Raw genomic sequence first — 20,071 nt, 5'->3', positions numbered from 1 at the left:
GCACCACCAGCACCAACACCAACACCAACAACACCACCAGCTCCAACAACAACAACACCAGCACCACCACCAACAGCACCACCACCACCAACAACAACAACAACACCAGCACCAGCACCAACACCAACACCAGCACCAACACCAACACCAACACCAGCACCAACAACAACACCAGCACCACCACCAACACCAACACCAACACCAACACCAGCACCAACACCAACACCAGCACCAGCACCAACACCAACACCACCAACAACACCAACACCAGCACCAACACCAACACCAGCACCAGCACCAACACCAACACCACCAACAACACCAACACCAGCACCAACACCAACACCAACACCACCAACAACACCAACACCAACACCAACACCAGCACCAACACCAACACCAGCACCAGCACCAACAACAACACCAGCACCACCACCAACACCAACACCAACACCAACACCAGCACCAACACCAACACCAGCACCAGCACCAACACCAGCACCAACAACAACACCAGCACCACCACCAACACCAACACCAGCACCAACACCAACACCAACACCAGCACCAACACCAACACCAGCACCAGCACCAACACCAACACCAGCACCAACACCAACACCAGCACCAACACCAACACCAACACCAGCACCAGCACCAACACCAACACCACCAACAACACCAACACCAACACCAGCACCAGCACCAACACCAACACCACCAACAACACCAACACCAACACCAGCACCAACACCAACACCAGCACCAGCACCAACACCACCAACAACACCAGCACCAACACCAACACCAGCACCAACACCAACACCAACACCAACACCAGCACCAACACCAACACCAGCACCAACACCAACACCAGCACCAGCACCAACACCAACACCACCAACAACACCAACACCAACACCAACACCAGCACCAGCACCAACACCAACACCAGCACCAACAACAACACCAGCACCACCACCAACACCAACACCAACACCAACACCAGCACCAACACCAACACCAGCACCAGCACCAACACCAACACCACCAACAACACCAACACCAACACCAACACCAACACCAGCACCAACACCAACACCAGCACCAACAACAACACCAGCACCACCACCAACACCAACACCAACACCAGCACCAACACCAACACCAGCACCAGCACCAGCACCAACACCAACACCACCAACAACACCAACACCAACACCAACACCAACACCAGCACCAACACCAACACCAGCACCAGCACCAACACCAACACCAGCACCAGCACCAACACCAACACCAGCACCAACACCAACACCAGCACCAACAACAACACCAGCACCACCACCAACACCAACACCAACACCAACACCAGCACCAACACCAACACCAGCACCAGCACCAACACCAACACCACCAACAACACCAACACCAACACCAACACCAGCACCAGCACCAACACCAACACCAGCACCAACAACAACACCAGCACCACCACCAACACCAACACCAACACCAGCACCAACAACAACACCAGCACCACCACCAACACCAACACCAACACCAGCACCAACAACACCAGCACCAGCACCAGCACCAACACCACCAACAACACCAACACCAACACCAACACCAGCACCAGCACCAACACCAGCACCAACAACAACACCAACACCAACACCAACACCAACACCAACAACAACACCAGCACCACCACCAACACCAGCACCAGCACCAGCACCAACACCAACACCACCAACAACACCAGCACCAGCACCAACACCAACACCACCAACAACACCAACACCAACACCAACACCAGCACCAGCACCAACACCAACACCAACACCAGCACCAGCACCAACACCAACACCACCAACAACACCAACACCAACACCAGCACCAACACCAACACCACCAACAACACCAACACCAACACCAGCACCAGCACCAACACCAACACCACCAACAACACCAACACCAGCACCAACACCAGCACCAACACCAGCACCAGCACCAACACCAACACCAGCACCAACAACAACACCAACACCAGCACCAGCACCAACACCAACACCAGCACCAACAACAACACCAGCACCAACACCAACACCAACACCAACACCAGCACCAGCACCAACACCAACACCACCAACAACACCAACACCAACACCAGCACCAGCACCAACAACAACACCAGCACCAACAACAACACCAGCACCAGCACCAACACCAACACCAGCACCAGCACCAACACCAACACCAGCACCAACAACAACACCAACACCAGCACCAGCACCAACACCAACACCAACACCAACACCAGCACCAACACCAACACCAACACCAGCACCAACAACAACACCAACACCAGCACCAGCACCAACACCAACACCAACACCAGCACCAGCACCAACACCAACACCAGCACCAACAACAACACCAACACCAACACCAGCACCAGCACCAACACCAACACCAGCACCAACAACAACACCAGCACCACCACCAACACCAACACCAACACCAACACCAACACCAGCACCAACACCAACACCAGCACCAACAACAACACCAACACCAGCACCAGCACCAACACCAACACCAGCACCAACAACAACACCAACACCAACACCAACACCAACACCAGCACCAACAACAACACCAACACCAACACCAGCACCAGCACCAACACCAACACCAGCACCAACACCAACACCAGCACCAACAACAACACCAGCACCAACAACAACACCAACACCAGCACCAGCACCAACACCAACACCAGCACCAACAACAACACCAACACCAACACCAACACCAACACCAACACCAGCACCAACACCAACACCAACACCAGCACCAGCACCACCACCAACACCAACACCACCACCAACACCAACACCAGCACCAACAACAACACCAGCACCAACACCAACACCAGCACCAACAACACCAACACCAACACCAACACCAACACCAACACCAGCACCACCACCAACACCAACACCAACACCAACACCAGCACCAACACCAACACCAGCACCAACAACAACACCAACACCAACACCAACACCAGCACCACCACCAACACCAACACCAACACCAACACCAACACCAACACCAGCACCAACACCAACAACAACACCAACACCAACACCAGCACCAACAACAACACCAGCACCACCACCAACACCAGCACCAACACCAACACCAGCAACAACACCAACACCAGCACCAACAACAACAACACCAGCACCAACACCAACACCACCACCAACACCACCACCAACACCAACACCAGCACCAACACCAACACCAACACCAGCACCAACACCAACAACAACACCAACACCAACACCAACACCAACACCAACACCAACACCAGCACCAACACCAACACCACCACCAACACCACCACCAACACCAACACCAGCACCAACACCAACACCAACACCAGCACCAACAACAACACCAACACCAACACCAACAACAACACCAGCACCACCACCAACACCAGCACCAACACCAACACCAGCACCAACAACAACACCAACACCAACACCAACACCAACACCAGCACCAACACCAACAACAACACCAACACCAACAACAACACCAACACCAACACCAGCACCAACAACAACACCAGCACCACCACCAACACCAGCACCAACACCAACACCAGCACCAACAACAACACCAACACCAGCACCAGCACCAACACCAGCACCAACAACAACACCAGCACCACCACCAACACCAACACCAACACCAACACCAACACCAGCACCAACACCAGCACCAACACCAGCACCAACACCAACAACAACACCAACACCAACACCAACACCAACACCAGCACCAACACCAACACCAGCACCAACACCAACACCACCACCAACACCAACACCAACACCAGCACCAGCACCAACACCAGCACCAACACCAACACCAGCACCAACAACAACACCAACACCAGCACCAACAACAACACCAACACCAGCACCAACACCAACACCACCACCAACACCACCACCAACACCAACACCAGCACCAACACCAACACCAACACCAGCACCAACACCAACAACAGCACCAACACCAACAACAACACCAACACAAACACCAACACCAACACCAGCACCAACACCAACACCACCACCAACACCAACAACAACACCAGCACCAACAACAACACCAGCACCACCACCAACACCAACACCAACACCAACACCAGCACCAACACCAACACCAACACCAACACCAGCACCAACACCAACAACAACACCAACACCAGCACCAACACCAACACCACCACCAACACCAACACCAACACCAGCACCAACAACAACACCAGCACCACCACCAACACCAGCACCAACACCAACACCAGCACCAACAACAACACCAACACCAACACCAGCACCAACACCAGCACCAGCACCAACACCAACACCAGCACCAACACCAACACCAGCACCAACACCAACACCAGCACCAACACCAACACCAACACCAACAACAACACCAACACCAACACCAACACCAACACCAACAACAACACCAACACCAGCACCAACACCAACACCACCACCAACACCAACACCAGCACCAACAACAACACCAGCACCACCACCAACACCTGCACCACCACCAACACCAGCACCACCACCAACACCAGCACCAACACCAGCACCAGCACCACCAACAACACCAGCACCAGCACCACCACCAACACCAGCACCACCACCAACACCAGCACCACCACCAACACCAACACCAACACCAGCACCACCACCAACACCAACACCAACACCAACACCAGCACCAACACCAACACCAACACCAACACCAGCACCAACACCAGCACCAGCACCAACACCAACACCAGCACCAACACCAACACCAGCACCAACACCAACACCAGCACCAACAACAACACCAGCACCAGCACCAACACCAACACCACCACCAACACCAACACCAGCACCAACACCAACACCAACACCAACACCAACACCAACACCAGCACCAACACCAACAACAACACCAACACCAGCACCAACACCAACACCACCACCAACACCAACACCACCACCAACACCAACACCAGCACCAACAACAACACCAGCACCACCACCAACACCAGCACCAACACCAACACCAGCACCAACAACAACACCAACACCAGCACCAGCACCAACACCAGCACCAACACCAACACCAACACCAGCACCAACACCAACACCAGCACCAGCACCAACACCAACACCAACACCAACACCAGCACCAACAACAACACCAGCACCACCACCAACACCAACACCAACACCAACACCAGCACCAACACCAACACCAACACCAACACCAACAACAACACCAGCACCACCACCAACACCAACACCAACACCAACACCAACACCAACACCAACACCAGCACCAACACCAGCACCAACACCAACACCAACACCAACACCAGCACCAACACCAACACCAACACCAACACCAACACCAGCACCAACACCAACACCAACACCAGCACCAACACCAACACCAGCACCAACACCAACACCAACACCAACACCAACACCAGCACCAACACCAACACCAACACCAACAACAACACCAGCACCAGCACCAACACCAACACCAACACCAACACCAACACCAGCACCAACACCAACACCACCACCAACACCAACACCAACACCAACACCAACACCAGCACCAACACCAACACCACCACCAACACCAACACCAACACCAACACCAGCACCAGCACCAACACCAACACCACCACCAACACCAACACCAACACCAACACCAACAACAACACCAGCACCAACACCAACACCAGCACCAACAACACCAACACCAACACCAACACCAACACCAACACCAGCACCACCACCAACACCAACACCAACACCAACACCAGCACCAACACCAACACCAGCACCAACAACAACACCAACACCAACACCAACACCAACACCAGCACCACCACCAACACCAACACCAACACCAACACCAGCACCAACACCAACAACAACACCAACACCAACACCAGCACCAACAACAACACCAGCACCACCACCAACACCAGCACCAACACCAACACCAGCAACAACACCAACACCAGCACCAACAACAACACCAACACCAGCACCAACACCAACACCACCACCAACACCACCACCAACACCAGCACCAACACCAACACCAACACCAGCACCAACACCAACAACAACACCAACACCAACACCAACACCAACACCAACACCAGCACCAACACCAACACCACCACCAACACCACCACCAACACCAACACCAGCACCAACACCAACACCAACACCAGCACCAACAACAACACCAACACCAACACCAACACCAACACCAACACCAACAACAACACCAGCACCACCACCAACACCAGCACCAACACCAACACCAGCACCAACAACAACACCAACACCAACACCAGCACCAACACCAACAACAACACCAACACCAACACCAACAACAACACCAACACCAACACCAGCACCAACAACAACACCAGCACTACCACCAACACCAGCACCAACACCAACACCAGCACCAACAACAACACCAACACCAGCACCAGCACCAACACCAGCACCAACAACAACACCAGCACCACCACCAACACCAACACCAACACCAACACCAACACCAGCACCAACACCAGCACCAACACCAGCACCAACACCAACAACAACACCAACACCAACACCAACACCAGCACCAACACCAACACCAGCACCAACACCAACACCACCACCAGCACCAACACCAACACCAGCACCAGCACCAACACCAGCACCAACACCAACACCAGCACCAACAACAACACCAACACCAGCACCAACAACAACACCAACACCAGCACCAACACCAACACCACCACCAACACCACCACCAACACCAACACCAGCACCAACACCAACACCAACACCAGCACCAACACCAACAACAGCACCAACACCAACAACAACACCAACACAAACACCAACACCAACACCAGCACCAACACCAACACCACCACCAACACCAACAACAACACCAGCACCAACAACAACACCAGCACCACCACCAACACCAACACCAACACCAACACCAGCACCAACACCAACACCAACACCAACACCAGCACCAACACCAACAACAACACCAACACCAACACCAGCACCAACACCAACACCACCACCAACACCAACACCAACACCAGCACCAACAACAACACCAGCACCACCACCAACACCAGCACCAACACCAACACCAGCACCAACAACAACACCAACACCAACACCAACACCAGCACCAACACCAGCACCAGCACCAACACCAACAACAACACCAACACCAACACCAACACCAACAACAACACCAACACCAGCACCAACACCAACACCACCACCACCACCAACACCAGCACCAACAACAACACCAGCACCACCACCAACACCTGCACCACCACCAACACCAGCACCACCACCAACACCAGCACCAACACCAGCACCAGCACCACCAACAACACCAGCACCAGCACCACCACCAACACCAGCACCACCACCAACACCAGCACCACCACCAACACCAACACCAACACCAGCACCACCACCAACACCAACACCAACACCAACACCAGCACCAACACCAACACCAACACCAACACCAACACCAGCACCAACACCAGCACCAGCACCAACACCAACACCAACACCAGCACCAACACCAACACCAGCACCAACACCAACACCAGCACCAACAACAACACCAGCACCAACACCAACACCACCACCAACACCAACACCAGCACCAACACCAACACCAACACCAACACCAACACCAACACCAGCACCAACACCAACAACAACACCAACACCAGCACCAACACCAACACCACCACCAACACCAACACCACCACCAACACCAACACCAGCACCAACAACAACACCAGCACCACCACCAACACCAGCACCAACACCAACACCAGCACCAACAACAACACCAACACCAGCACCAGCACCAACACCAGCACCAACACCAACACCAGCACCAACACCAACACCAGCACCAACACCAACACCAGCACCAACACCAACACCAGCACCAACAACAACACCAGCACCACCACCAACACCAACACCAACACCAACACCAACACCAGCACCAACACCAACACCAACACCAACACCAACAACAACACCAGCACCACCACCAACACCAACACCAACACCAGCACCAACACCAACACCAACACCAGCACCAACACCAGCACCAACACCAACACCAACACCAACACCAGCACCAACACCAACACCAACACCAACACCAGCACCAACACCAACACCAACACCAGCACCAACACCAACACCAGCACCAACACCAACACCAACACCAACACCAACACCAGCACCAACACCAACACCAACACCAACAACAACACCAGCACCAACACCAACACCAACACCAACACCAACACCAGCACCAACACCAACACCACCACCAACACCAACACCAACACCAACACCAACACCAGCACCAACACCAACACCACCACCAACACCAACACCAACACCAACACCAGCACCAACACCAACACCACCACCAACACCAACACCAACACCAACACCAACACCAACAACAACACCAGCACCAACACCAACACCAACACCAACACCAACACCAGCACCAACACCAACACCACCACCAACACCAACACCAACACCAACACCAGCACCAACACCAACACCAACACCAGCACCAACACCAACACCACCACCAACACCAACACCAACACCAACACCAGCACCAGGGGGGAGTAAAGCCTTGGCAAAAAATTATAGGCCAGTTGCACTAACATCACACATAATAAAAGTGTTTGAAAGAGTGATTAGGAATCAAATTTCTAGTTTTATGGAAAACAATGAATTGCACAATCCAGGACAACATGGATTTAGAGCGGGAAGATCCTGTCTGTCACAGTTACTCAACCACTATGACAAAATCACAGAAGCCCTAGAAGAAAAGCAAAATGCAGATGTTGTATACACAGACTTTGCAAAGGCGTTCGACAAATGTGACCATGGGGTGATAGCTCACAAAATGAGGTCAATGGGAATAACTGGAAAAGTAGGACGCTGGATACTCAATTTCCTGTCGAACAGAACACAAAGAGTAACAGTCAATCAGATAAAATCGAGTCCAAGCGATGTTAAAAGCTCTGTACCTCAAGGTACAGTCCTTGCACCGCTACTGTTCCTTATTCTCATATCTGATATAGACAAAAATACACGCCACAGCTTCGTGTCGTCCTTTGCAGATGACACAAAAATCAGCATGAAAATTACCTCTGCTGAAGACATTGAAAAACTACAAGCAGATGTCAACAAAGTTTTTGATTGGGCAGCAGAAAATAACATGATGTTTAACAGTGATAAATTTCAGGTACTCAGGTACGGCAAAAATGAGGATCTGAAACATAATACAGGGTACAAAACACAATCGAATCTTCCCATAGTAGGAAAACAGCATGTCAAGGATTTGGGAATAATGATGTCCGACGATCTAACGTTTAGGGAGCATAACCAAGCAAATATCGCGTCAGCCAGAAAAATGATCGGATGGATTACGAGAACTTTCAAATCCAGGGATCCCATCACAATGGTTGTACTCTTCAAGTCACTTGTGCTGTCCCGTCTCGAGTACTGCTCAGTACTCACTTCCCCCTTCAGAGCAGGAGAGATTGCTGAAATAGAGGGAATACAGAGAACATATACGGCACGCATAGACGAGATAAAACACCTAAATTATTGGGATCGTCTCAAAGCTCTCCAAATGTACTCTCTAGAAAGGAGACGAGAGAGATACCAAATAATATACACCTGGAAAATACTGGAGGGTCAGGTCTCAAATCTACACAGTAAAATAACAACGTACTGGAGTGAACGATATGGAAGAAAATGCAAGATTGAACCTGTGAAGAGCAGAGGTGCCATAGGCACAATCAGAGAGCACTGTATAAACATCAGGGGTCCGCGGTTGTTCAACGTCCTCCCAGCGAGCATAAGAAATATTGCCGGAACAACCGTGGACATCTTCAAGAGAAAACTGGACGGTTTTCTAAGAGAAGTTCCGGATCAGCCGGGCTGTGGTGGGTACGTGGCCCTGCGGGCCGCTCCAAGCAACAGCCTGGTGGACCAAACTCTCACAAGTCGAGCCTGGCCTCGGGCCGGGCTTGGGGAGTAGAAGAACTCCCAGAACCCCATCAACCAGGAATCAACCAGGTATCACCAACAACAACACCAACACCAACAACAACACCAGCACCAACAACAACACCAGCTCCAACAACAACACCAGCACCAACAACAACACCAGCTCCAACAACAACAACACCAGCACCAACAACAACACCAGCACCAACAACAACACCAGCTCCAACAACAACAACACCAGCACCAACAACAACACCAGCTCCAACAACAACAACACCAGCACCAACAACAACACCAGCACCAACAACAACACCAGCTCCAACAACAACAACACCAGCACCAACAACAACACCAGCTCCAACAACAACAACACCAGCACCAACAACAACACCAGCACCAACAACAACACCAGCTCCAACAACAACAACACCAGCACCAACAACAACACCAGCACCAACAACAACACCAGCTCCAACAACAACACCAGCACCAACAACAACACCAGCTCCAACAACAACAACACCAGCACCAACAACAACACCAGCTCCAACAACAACACCAGCACCAACAACAACACCAGCTCCAACAACAACAACACCAGCACCACCAGCACCAACACCAACAACACCAGCACCACCAGCACCAACAACAACAGCAGCTCCAACAACAACAACACCAGCACCAACAACAACAACACCAGCACCACCAGCACCAACACCAACAACACCAGCACCACCAGCACCAACAACAACACCAGCTCCAACAACAACAACACCAGCACCACCAGCACCAACAACAACACCAGCTCCAACAACAACAACACCAGCTCCAACAACAACAACACCAGCTCCAACAACAACACCAGCACCAACAACAACACCAGCACCAACAACAACAACACCAGCACCAACAACAACAACACCAGCTCCAACAACAACAACACCAGCACCAACAACAACAACACCAGCTCCAACAACAACAACACCAGCACCAACAACAACAACACCAGCTCCAACAACAACAACACCAGCACCAACAACAACAACACCAGCTCCAACAACAACAACACCAGCACCAACAACAACAACACCAGCACCAACAACACCAGCACCACCAGCACCAACAACAACACCAGCACCAACAACAACAACACCAGCTCCAACAACAACAACACCAGCTCCAACAACAACAACACCAGCACCAACAACAACACCAGCTCCAACAACAATAACACCAGCACCAACAACAACAACACCAGCACCACCAGCACCAACAACAACACCAGCTCCAACAACAACAACACCAGCACCACCAGCACCAACAACAACACCAGCTCCAACAACAACAACACCAGCTCCAACAACAACACCAGCACCAACAACAACAACACCAGCACCAACAACACCAGCACCAACAACAACAACACCAGCACCAACAACAACAACACCAGCTCCAACAACAACAACACCAGCTCCAACAACAACAACAGCTCCAACAACAACACCAGCACCAACAACAACACCAGCACCAACAACAACAACACCAGCTCCAACAACAACAACACCAGCTCCAACAACAACAACACCAGCACCAACAACAACAACAACACCAGCACCAACAACAACACCAGCTCCAACAACAACAACACCAGCTCCAACAACAACAACACCAGCACCAACAACAACACCAGCTCCAACAACAACAACACCAACAACACCAGCAACAACACCAGCACCACCAGCACCAACAACAACAACACCAGCACCACCAGCACCAACAACAACAACACCAGCACCAACAACACTAACAGCTCTACCACACAAACCAGGTTGGCCAGCATGCAGCATCGTCTATTGAATTACTTTCCAAGTGGCTAGGCATGTCCCCAGCTAGGGTCCGACCTCCCATACGTGGGTGGGAGGTAGGTCGACCTCCCATGTGTTGGTGGGAGGTAGGTCGCCCTCCCATGTGTTGGTGGGAGGTAGGTCGCCCTCCCATACGTGGGTGGGAGGTAGGTCGCCCTCCCATGTGTTGGTGGGAGGTAGGTCGACCTCCCATACGTGGGTGGGAGGTAGGTCGCCCTCCCATGTGTTGGTGGGAGGTAGGTCGACCTCCCATGTGTTGGTGGGAGGTAGGTCGACCTCCCATGTGTTGGTGGGAGGTAGGTCGCCCTCCCATGTGTTGGTGGGAGGTAGGTCGCCCTCCCATACGTGGGTGGGAGGTAGGTCGCCCTCCCATACGTGGGTGGGAGGTAGGTCGCCCTCCCATGTGTTGGTGGGAGGTAGGTCGACCTCCCATGTGTTGGTGGGAGGTAGGTCGCCCTCCCATGTGTTGGTGGGAGGTAGGTCGCCCTCCCATGTGTTGGTGGGAGGTAGGTCGACCTCCCATGTGTTGGTGGGAGGTAGGTCGCCCTCCCATGTGTTGGTGGGAGGTAGGTCGCCCTCCCATACGTGGGTGGGAGGTAGGTCGCCCTCCCATGTGTTGGTGGGAGGTAGGTCGACCTCCCATACGTGGGTGGGAGGTAGGTCGCCCTCCCATGTGTTGGTGGGAGGTAGGTCGCCCTCCCATGTGTTGGTGGGAGGTAGGTCGCCCTCCCATACGTGGGTGGGAGGTAGGTCGCCCTCCCATGTGTTGGTGGGAGGTAGGTCGACCTCCCATACGTGGGTGGGAGGTAGGTCGCCCTCCCATGTGTTGGTGGGAGGTAGGTCGCCCTCCCATGTGTTGGTGGGAGGTAGGTCGCCCTCCCATGTGTTGGTGGGAGGTAGGTCGCCCTCCCATACGTGGGTGGGAGGTAGGTCGCCCTCCCATACGTGGGTGGGAGGTAGGTCGCCCTCCCATGTGTTGGTGGGAGGTAGGTCGCCCTCCCATACGTGGGTGGGAGGTAGGTCGCCCTCCCATGTGTTGGTGGGAGGTAGGTCGCCCTCCCATGTGTTGGTGGGAGGTAGGTCGCCCTCCCATACGTGGGTGGGAGGTAGGTCGCCCTCCCATGTGTTGGTGGGAGGTAGGTCGCCCTCCCATGTGTTGGTGGGAGGTAGGTCGCCCTCCCATGTGTTGGTGGGAGGTAGGTCGCCCTCCCATACGTGGGTGGGAGGTAGGTCGCCCTCCCATGTGTTGGTGGGAGGTAGGTCGACCTCCCATACGTGGGTGGGAGGTAGGTCGCCCTCCCATGTGTTGGTGGGAGGTAGGTCGCCCTCCCATACGTGGGTGGGAGGTAGGTCGCCCTCCCATGTGTTGGTGGGAGGTAGGTCGGCCTCCCATGTGTTGGTGGGAGGTAGGTCGCCCTCCCATACGTGGGTGGGAGGTAGGTCGCCCTCCCATGTGTTGGTGGGAGGTAGGTCGCCCTCCCATGTGTTGGTGGGAGGTAGGTCGCCCTCCCATGTGTTGGTGGGAGGTAGGTCGCCCTCCCATGTGTTGGTGGGAGGTAGGTCGCCCTCCCATACGTGGGTGGGAGGTAGGTCGCCCTCCCATGTGTTGGTGGGAGGTAGGTCGACCTCCCATGTGTTGGTGGGAGGTAGGTCGCCCTCCCATGTGTTGGTGGGAGGTAGGTCGCCCTCCCATGTGTTGGTGGGAGGTAGGTCGCCCTCCCATGTGTTGGTGGGAGGTAGGTCGCCCTCCCATGTGTTGGTGAGAGGTAGGTCGCCCTCCCATACGTGGGTGGGAGGTAGGTCGCCCTCCCATACGTGGGTGGGAGGTAGGTCGCCCTCCCATACGTGGGTGGGATTGGGTCCTGTAGTTGAAGAGTGTGTAGGTGGTAAGTTGTAAGGTGTTATACTTGTGTATGTCTATTGGTGGAGAAATGAATGGCTTAAACTGCTCTAAGTGGGATTGTGAATGTGAGTGGTAGAGCCATAGTCATCATTGTAAGTGCCCATTAAGCGCCCCATAGCCTGTGGGAGGCACTTGAAAGATTACTAAGCCATGTAATTGACCGAGAAGCGAAATCGAAACATTCTTAAGTGTCAGTGCTCCAAGATTTGGTATAATATGGCAATGTTTTCCAAAATATAAATTACAATAAAAAGTTTTGGCCAGCATTCCACGGAATAAGATTTGATGTAATGAAAGTATTGGTAATTTTTATGAGCGCGCAAGTTTGCTGGTTAGTCTACAGGTGGCGCTCTCCTGAGCATGTGTGCCGTCTGCCAGTATGATGAGGTAGCTCGTCGGCGTCGGACATGAGAATGATGAGGAATACTAGAACAAGCACAGTACCCCGAGGGTACTGTCGGGGTACTGTGACTTAGTTGACTGTTTCGCTGTGCGTTACGTTACGGAAATTTATCGTCCACGTCAGCCAGCTGTTGCTTTCGTGTGTATTCTGTCTTGTCGCGTTTCACTCTCCGAGGGTGTCGCCATGTTTGTGTACAGTATCCACGTTTTATTGGGCTCAGGTGTAACCTCGGGGAATGTTGTTGTTGTTTAAGGTTTGCTACCTGGAGCAAAAAGTTCCAAGTAGCACGGGCTATGGTGAGCCCGTAGTAGGTAATCGTCACGACGGTGAACTTATGGTTCCTTAAGTATAATAATTTTTCCTTAAAAAAAGGAAAATATTCCCCTGGTGATGGTCCCGTGTAAGGCCAGTGTTCCCAGGTCTCAGTTTCTCTGTCTCCCCCTTGCTTCGCCCCGGACAAGTCTTAAACTCATTGCACCATTAATTTAATAATTATTATTTATAAATTGTTCACTTTTTATTCACTTTTTTCACTTTCCACAATTTTTTCATAAATATTTAAGTTTCGTTAATTTATATTATTTTGGAAGATATATTTTTTTGGGGGGTACCTATATTCATTATTTTTTTTCATTCAATGTTTTCTGTTCAATGAATAATACCCAATTTGTTTTATTTCAGTTCAGTTTACCTATTCTTTGCATGCTAATCTATTTTGCTATAATTTTATCAAACAACTAATTATAATATTTTTATTTTTATAACCATTTTTAAACAATTTCCATATCAGTTAATTATTGTATTAACCTATTACAAAGTTCCCATTTCTTTCATATCAAATTTTAATTTTATTTTATAAATCTAACTTCCCTATTTTTAAACAAAATCACCCAATTTTTCCCTGTTTTGTTTTGACATCCAATTTTCCCCTATTTCCCCCTCATTAGGGCGAGGCAACGGGGGATTATATGTTGGACCTCCTGGAACGGATGTCTAACTACAGGATAGACGACCAGCGGTGCTCCTTGCCCCACCCCGTCCTTCACACACAGGTGAGTCCTCCTCAAGTCCTCCTCGAGACACCACCAATATATACACACCGGAAGCTGTATTCCACTTCTCGGCGTATGTACACTCAAGAGTTTACGTTGGGCCAATGGTCAGGACTAAAGTATACTTGTATACATGTTGGTAGGTCAGTAAACTGGTGGGAATGATCTTTATGGCTCGCCAGAGTTGATGACGCCTTAATATCAACGCTATTCCAAGCGGACGATGAGGCACAATAACGTGGCTGAAGTATGTTGACCTGACCACACACTAGGTGAAGGGACGACGACGTTTCGGTCCGTCCTGGACCATTCTCAAGTTGATTGTGACTTGAGAAACGAAGAAACGTCGTCGTCCTTTCACCTTCTAGTGTGTGGTCTGGTCGACACCATTCCAAGCCTTAGTAGGTCCCTCGTTATCTCAACACCCAGCTTGCCTCCTCTACACCCAAGTCTCCTCCTCTACACCCAAGTCTCCTCCTCTACACCCAAGTCTCCTCCTCTACACCCAAGTCTCCTCCTCTACACCCAAGTCTCCTCATCCTGAAGGAGGCTGAGAAGGCGGGTATGTTGAGAGGATGGTGTAGGAGTAGTGTCATGTTTTGTTAGGATGGATCATTGCAAAGGACAAAGTTGCCTACTCAAGATATCTTAACGTTTGAGGTTTTAGTAAACTTCAACTTCGGTTCTTGAATAATAAGAGATAAAGGTGTGAAGGGAAAAGAGGGTGGTGGCACAGACATGAAGGACAGAGAAGCATTCTAGTGCAGTTACTCATTGATTGTGCAACGGCATCCGTTTTCTCTACGCTGACTAAATTAAAGAAAACGGGCACAATGTTAGCATTCATTTATAAGCTCCCAAACTAGTATATTTTCTGTTTCACATACATGTGAATAGAGCTCACCTGAAAATCGTACGATTTTTTTCACGAGTTAGAAAATAAGTGACGTATTTGACCTACATATGGTCACCCACGGATGGAGTGCCACTCACACCAGTACTCTGTGAATGGTCATCTTAAGATGGAGTGCTAATTTGCAATTAAATAATAACGTGCTTATCTCCGAAGTCAGACAAGCTCAAGTATGTTTATTGAGACAAGAAAAAATACATCTCAAAGGGATAGAGTAGCTTGGGCTATTTCTATCCCCTCTGTCGAAGCCAGACATAGACATACTTAATGAGGGGTAACTATAAAAATATGGATCCCCTCACACTGGCCTACAGGAACATGATAAAGTTGACGCCCTTGCTAAGGTTGCAGTAAATAAAGACAGTGTTGAACGGAATCTTGAGGTATCAAATAGGTTCCTTGAAAGTGTCATTAGACGAGAACTCCTGGATGAATTTGAAGTAGAACAGTGTAAACTGTAACTAGCAAGTCTATTGTTTATCACAATGAAATGTGTGAAGAAAAACATGTGTACCTTACCTTGAGGCTACCTTGAGGTGCTTCCGGGGCTTAGTGTCCCCGCGGCCCGGTCGTCGACCAGGCCTCCTGGTTGCTGGACTGATCAACCAGGCTGTTAGACGCGGCTGCTCGCAGCCTGACGTATGAGTCACAGCCTGGTTGTTCAGGTATCCTTTGGAGGTGCTTATCCAGTTCTCTCTTGAACACTGTGAGGGGTTTGCCAGTTATGCCCCTTATGTGTAGTGGAAGCGTGTTGAACAGTCTCGGGCCTCTGATGTTGATAGAGTTCTCTCTCAGAGTACCTGTTGCACCTCTGCTTTTCAACGGGGGTATTCTGCACATCCTGCCATGTCTTCTGGTCTCATGTGGTGTTATTTCTGTGTGCAGGTTTGGGACCAGCCCCTCAATTATTTTCCACGTGTAAATTATTATGTATCTCTCCCGCCTGCGCTCAAGGGAGTACAGATTTAGGCTCTTTAGTCGGTCCCAGTAATTTAGATGTTTTACTGAGTGGATTCTAGCAGTAAAGGATCTCTGCACGCTCTCTAGGTCAGCAATTTCTCCAGCTTTGAAAGGGGCTGTCATTGTGCAGCAGTACTCCACTCTAGATAGCACAAGCGTTTTGAAAAGTATCATCATCGGTATAGCATCTCTAGTGTGAAAAGTTCTTGTTATCCAACCTGTCATTTTTCTTGCAGTTGTGACGGCTACTTTATTGTGTTCTTTAAAGGTAAGGTCTTCCTACATGAGTACACCTAGATCCTTTACATTGCCTTTTCGTTCTATGTTATGATTTGCCTGCGTTTTGTACGTGGTTTCTGTTTTTATATTTTCAATTTTTCCGTAGCGCATGAGCTGAAACTTATCCTCGTTGAATACCATATTATTTTCTGTAGCCCATAGAAAGACCTGATCAACATCTGATCGTGTATGGGGCAAGTAACAAAATTAGCAGACTACAAGATGTTGTCACAGCTGGAATAAGACTTGGTTACAGGTATCTCTGGCATTTGGGCTTGTATAGGGATCTAGGTGACGTAAAGTGCAAAGTGTGAGGACGAAGACAGGGACACACACTTGAGCAGTACATCTTAAGACTGATAAAATTGAACCATCTAGAGATCACTCTAAACTCACGCTGTATGAAATGGCAAACCATCTTATTACTACAATATAAAATTTTCTGAAATCCTTGCACTTCATCCTTGTTTCACTTCTTGTAGGTAAATGACATGACAGAGTCAAGCATTGCACCTCATCTTTTCTATTCCCTATTTTGCATTCTTTAACTTGTATTTTTCATATTTAAAGTATTACCTTTTGGTGCCATTTATCCTCCTCCTCCTCTCCGACCATTCTCCCCCCCCCCCTCCTTCCCCTCCCCCTCCCCCCCCCCACCCCCACAATGACAGTGAGATGGTGAAGGTAAACCAGCAATATATATCCTGGGGGGGAGGGGGGGGGGGTTAGGAACGACCAACCTATTAGTGTACCTCAGTTACCTGTCTGCTACCACCCCTCCCTGTCTCTCTGTCTGTCTGTCTGTCTCTGTCTGTCTGTCTGTCTGTCTGTCTGTCTGTCTGTCTGTCTGTCTGTCTGTCTGTCTGTCTGTCTGTCTCTCTCTCTCTCTCTCCCTCCCTCTCTCTCTCTCTCTCTCTCTCTCTCTCTCTCTCTCTCTCTCTCTCTCTCTCTCTCTCTCTCTCTCTCTCTCTCTCTCTCTCTCTCTCTCTCTCTCTCTCACCCACGCTTAACAACCCTCGTTACTTTAATTGCGCTGTTCAATTGTCACTAATTATTTAAATACAATTCAGTAAATCTTCAACGGAAAAATTAATTGGTGTCAAGGCCTCGTTTGTGCGTTGTCTTGTTTGTTGTTTTTTAAAGACTGTAAACTGGTGGTTGGCAAGGATAGGGAAGGACTGTGCGGATGGGGAGTGTGGTTAACAAACGGATAGGGAACGGATTAACCAGGCGACGTCCAACAGCTTGGTTGACCAGATCACCACCCAGGTCCCCCACCCGTCCCCCACTCTCCACCCGTGGGTGGAGTGGGAGCCGGTCGGCCGAGCGGACAGCACGCTGGACTTGTGATCCTGTGGTCCTGGGTTCGATCCCAGGCGCCGGCGAGAAACAATGGGCAGAGTTTCTTTCACCCTATGCCCCTGTTACCTAGCAGTAAAATAGGTACCTGGGTGTTAGTCAGCTGTCACGGGCTGCTTCCTGGGGGTGGAGGCCTGGTCGAGGACCGGGCCGCGGGGACACTAAAGCCCTTAAATCATCTCAAGATAACCTCAAGATATGGGGAGTGTGGGTAGCAAACGGATAGGGAACGGATTAACCGGGCGACGTCCAACAGCTTGGTTGACCAGATCACCACCCAGGTGTGGTTAGAGACCGGGCCGCGGGAACATGGATACCCCAGAAACACAGGAACGCTCGTCTCAGCACCCAGGAACACATTACATTACTGACCAAAAACGTGACAATTATTGCGGAGCTCACTGATAGCCAGGAAGCCTTACCAGAGACAGGGCCGTGGGTGGAGTGATCCCCGGAGCCCCCTCAAGACTGAGAAGGCAACGCTAGGGGGGGGGGGCAGCATCTCACACACACGTGAGCCAATTTTATAGCCTAGACTTCTTGTAGTGTTTAAAATTAACAGAATTTTCGAAAATATTAATTAAAATAAAACAGTATTAACACTAAAATTAGATGGAATAATTGTGTACCTTCCCTATTCTTATCTTGAGGTTATCTTAAGATGATTTCGGGGCTTTAGTGTCCCCGCGGCCCGGTCCTCGACCAGGCCTCCACCCCCAGGAAGCAGCCCGTGACAGCTGACTAACACCCAGGTACCTATTTTACTGCTAGGTAACAGGGGCATAGGGTGAAAGAAACTTTGCCCATTGTTTCTCGCCGGCGCCTGGGATCGAACCCAGGACCACAGGATCACAAGTCCAGCGTGCTGTCCGCTCGGCCGACCGGCTCCCAAAGGTTATAAAAGGTTATAAAATAGCATATTAATCAGATAATAAATATAATATAAAATATAACACGAAATAGTAGGTAATAATAGTAAATAAATATAAAATAATATATATAAAAATAGTAAATAATATAAATTAGATAAATTTAGATTTAGAGAAGACCTGGGTAAATACTGGTTTGGAAATAGAGTTGTTCATTTATT

General features: G+C 50.6%; 1 protein-coding gene across 3 annotated transcripts in view; it reads left to right on the top strand.

Moving 5' to 3' along the window:
- Positions 1-20,071, top strand: part of RapGAP1 (Rap GTPase activating protein 1) — a 171,634-nt gene that overhangs the window by 4,337 nt on the left and 147,226 nt on the right. For all 3 annotated transcript variants that reach the window (XM_069319475.1, XM_069319474.1, XM_069319473.1), the window contains exon 2: positions 15,366-15,470. In XM_069319475.1, the coding sequence (XP_069175576.1) occupies positions 15,387-15,470 (84 nt within the window). In that variant the 5' untranslated portion in view covers positions 15,366-15,386. The remainder of the gene's footprint in view (positions 1-15,365; positions 15,471-20,071) is intronic.

This window comes from Procambarus clarkii, chromosome 93 (assembly GCF_040958095.1).
Source record: "Procambarus clarkii isolate CNS0578487 chromosome 93, FALCON_Pclarkii_2.0, whole genome shotgun sequence".
NCBI classification, from domain to species: domain Eukaryota; kingdom Metazoa; phylum Arthropoda; class Malacostraca; order Decapoda; family Cambaridae; genus Procambarus; species Procambarus clarkii.
This window is presented reverse-complemented; position numbering and strand designations above follow the sequence as displayed.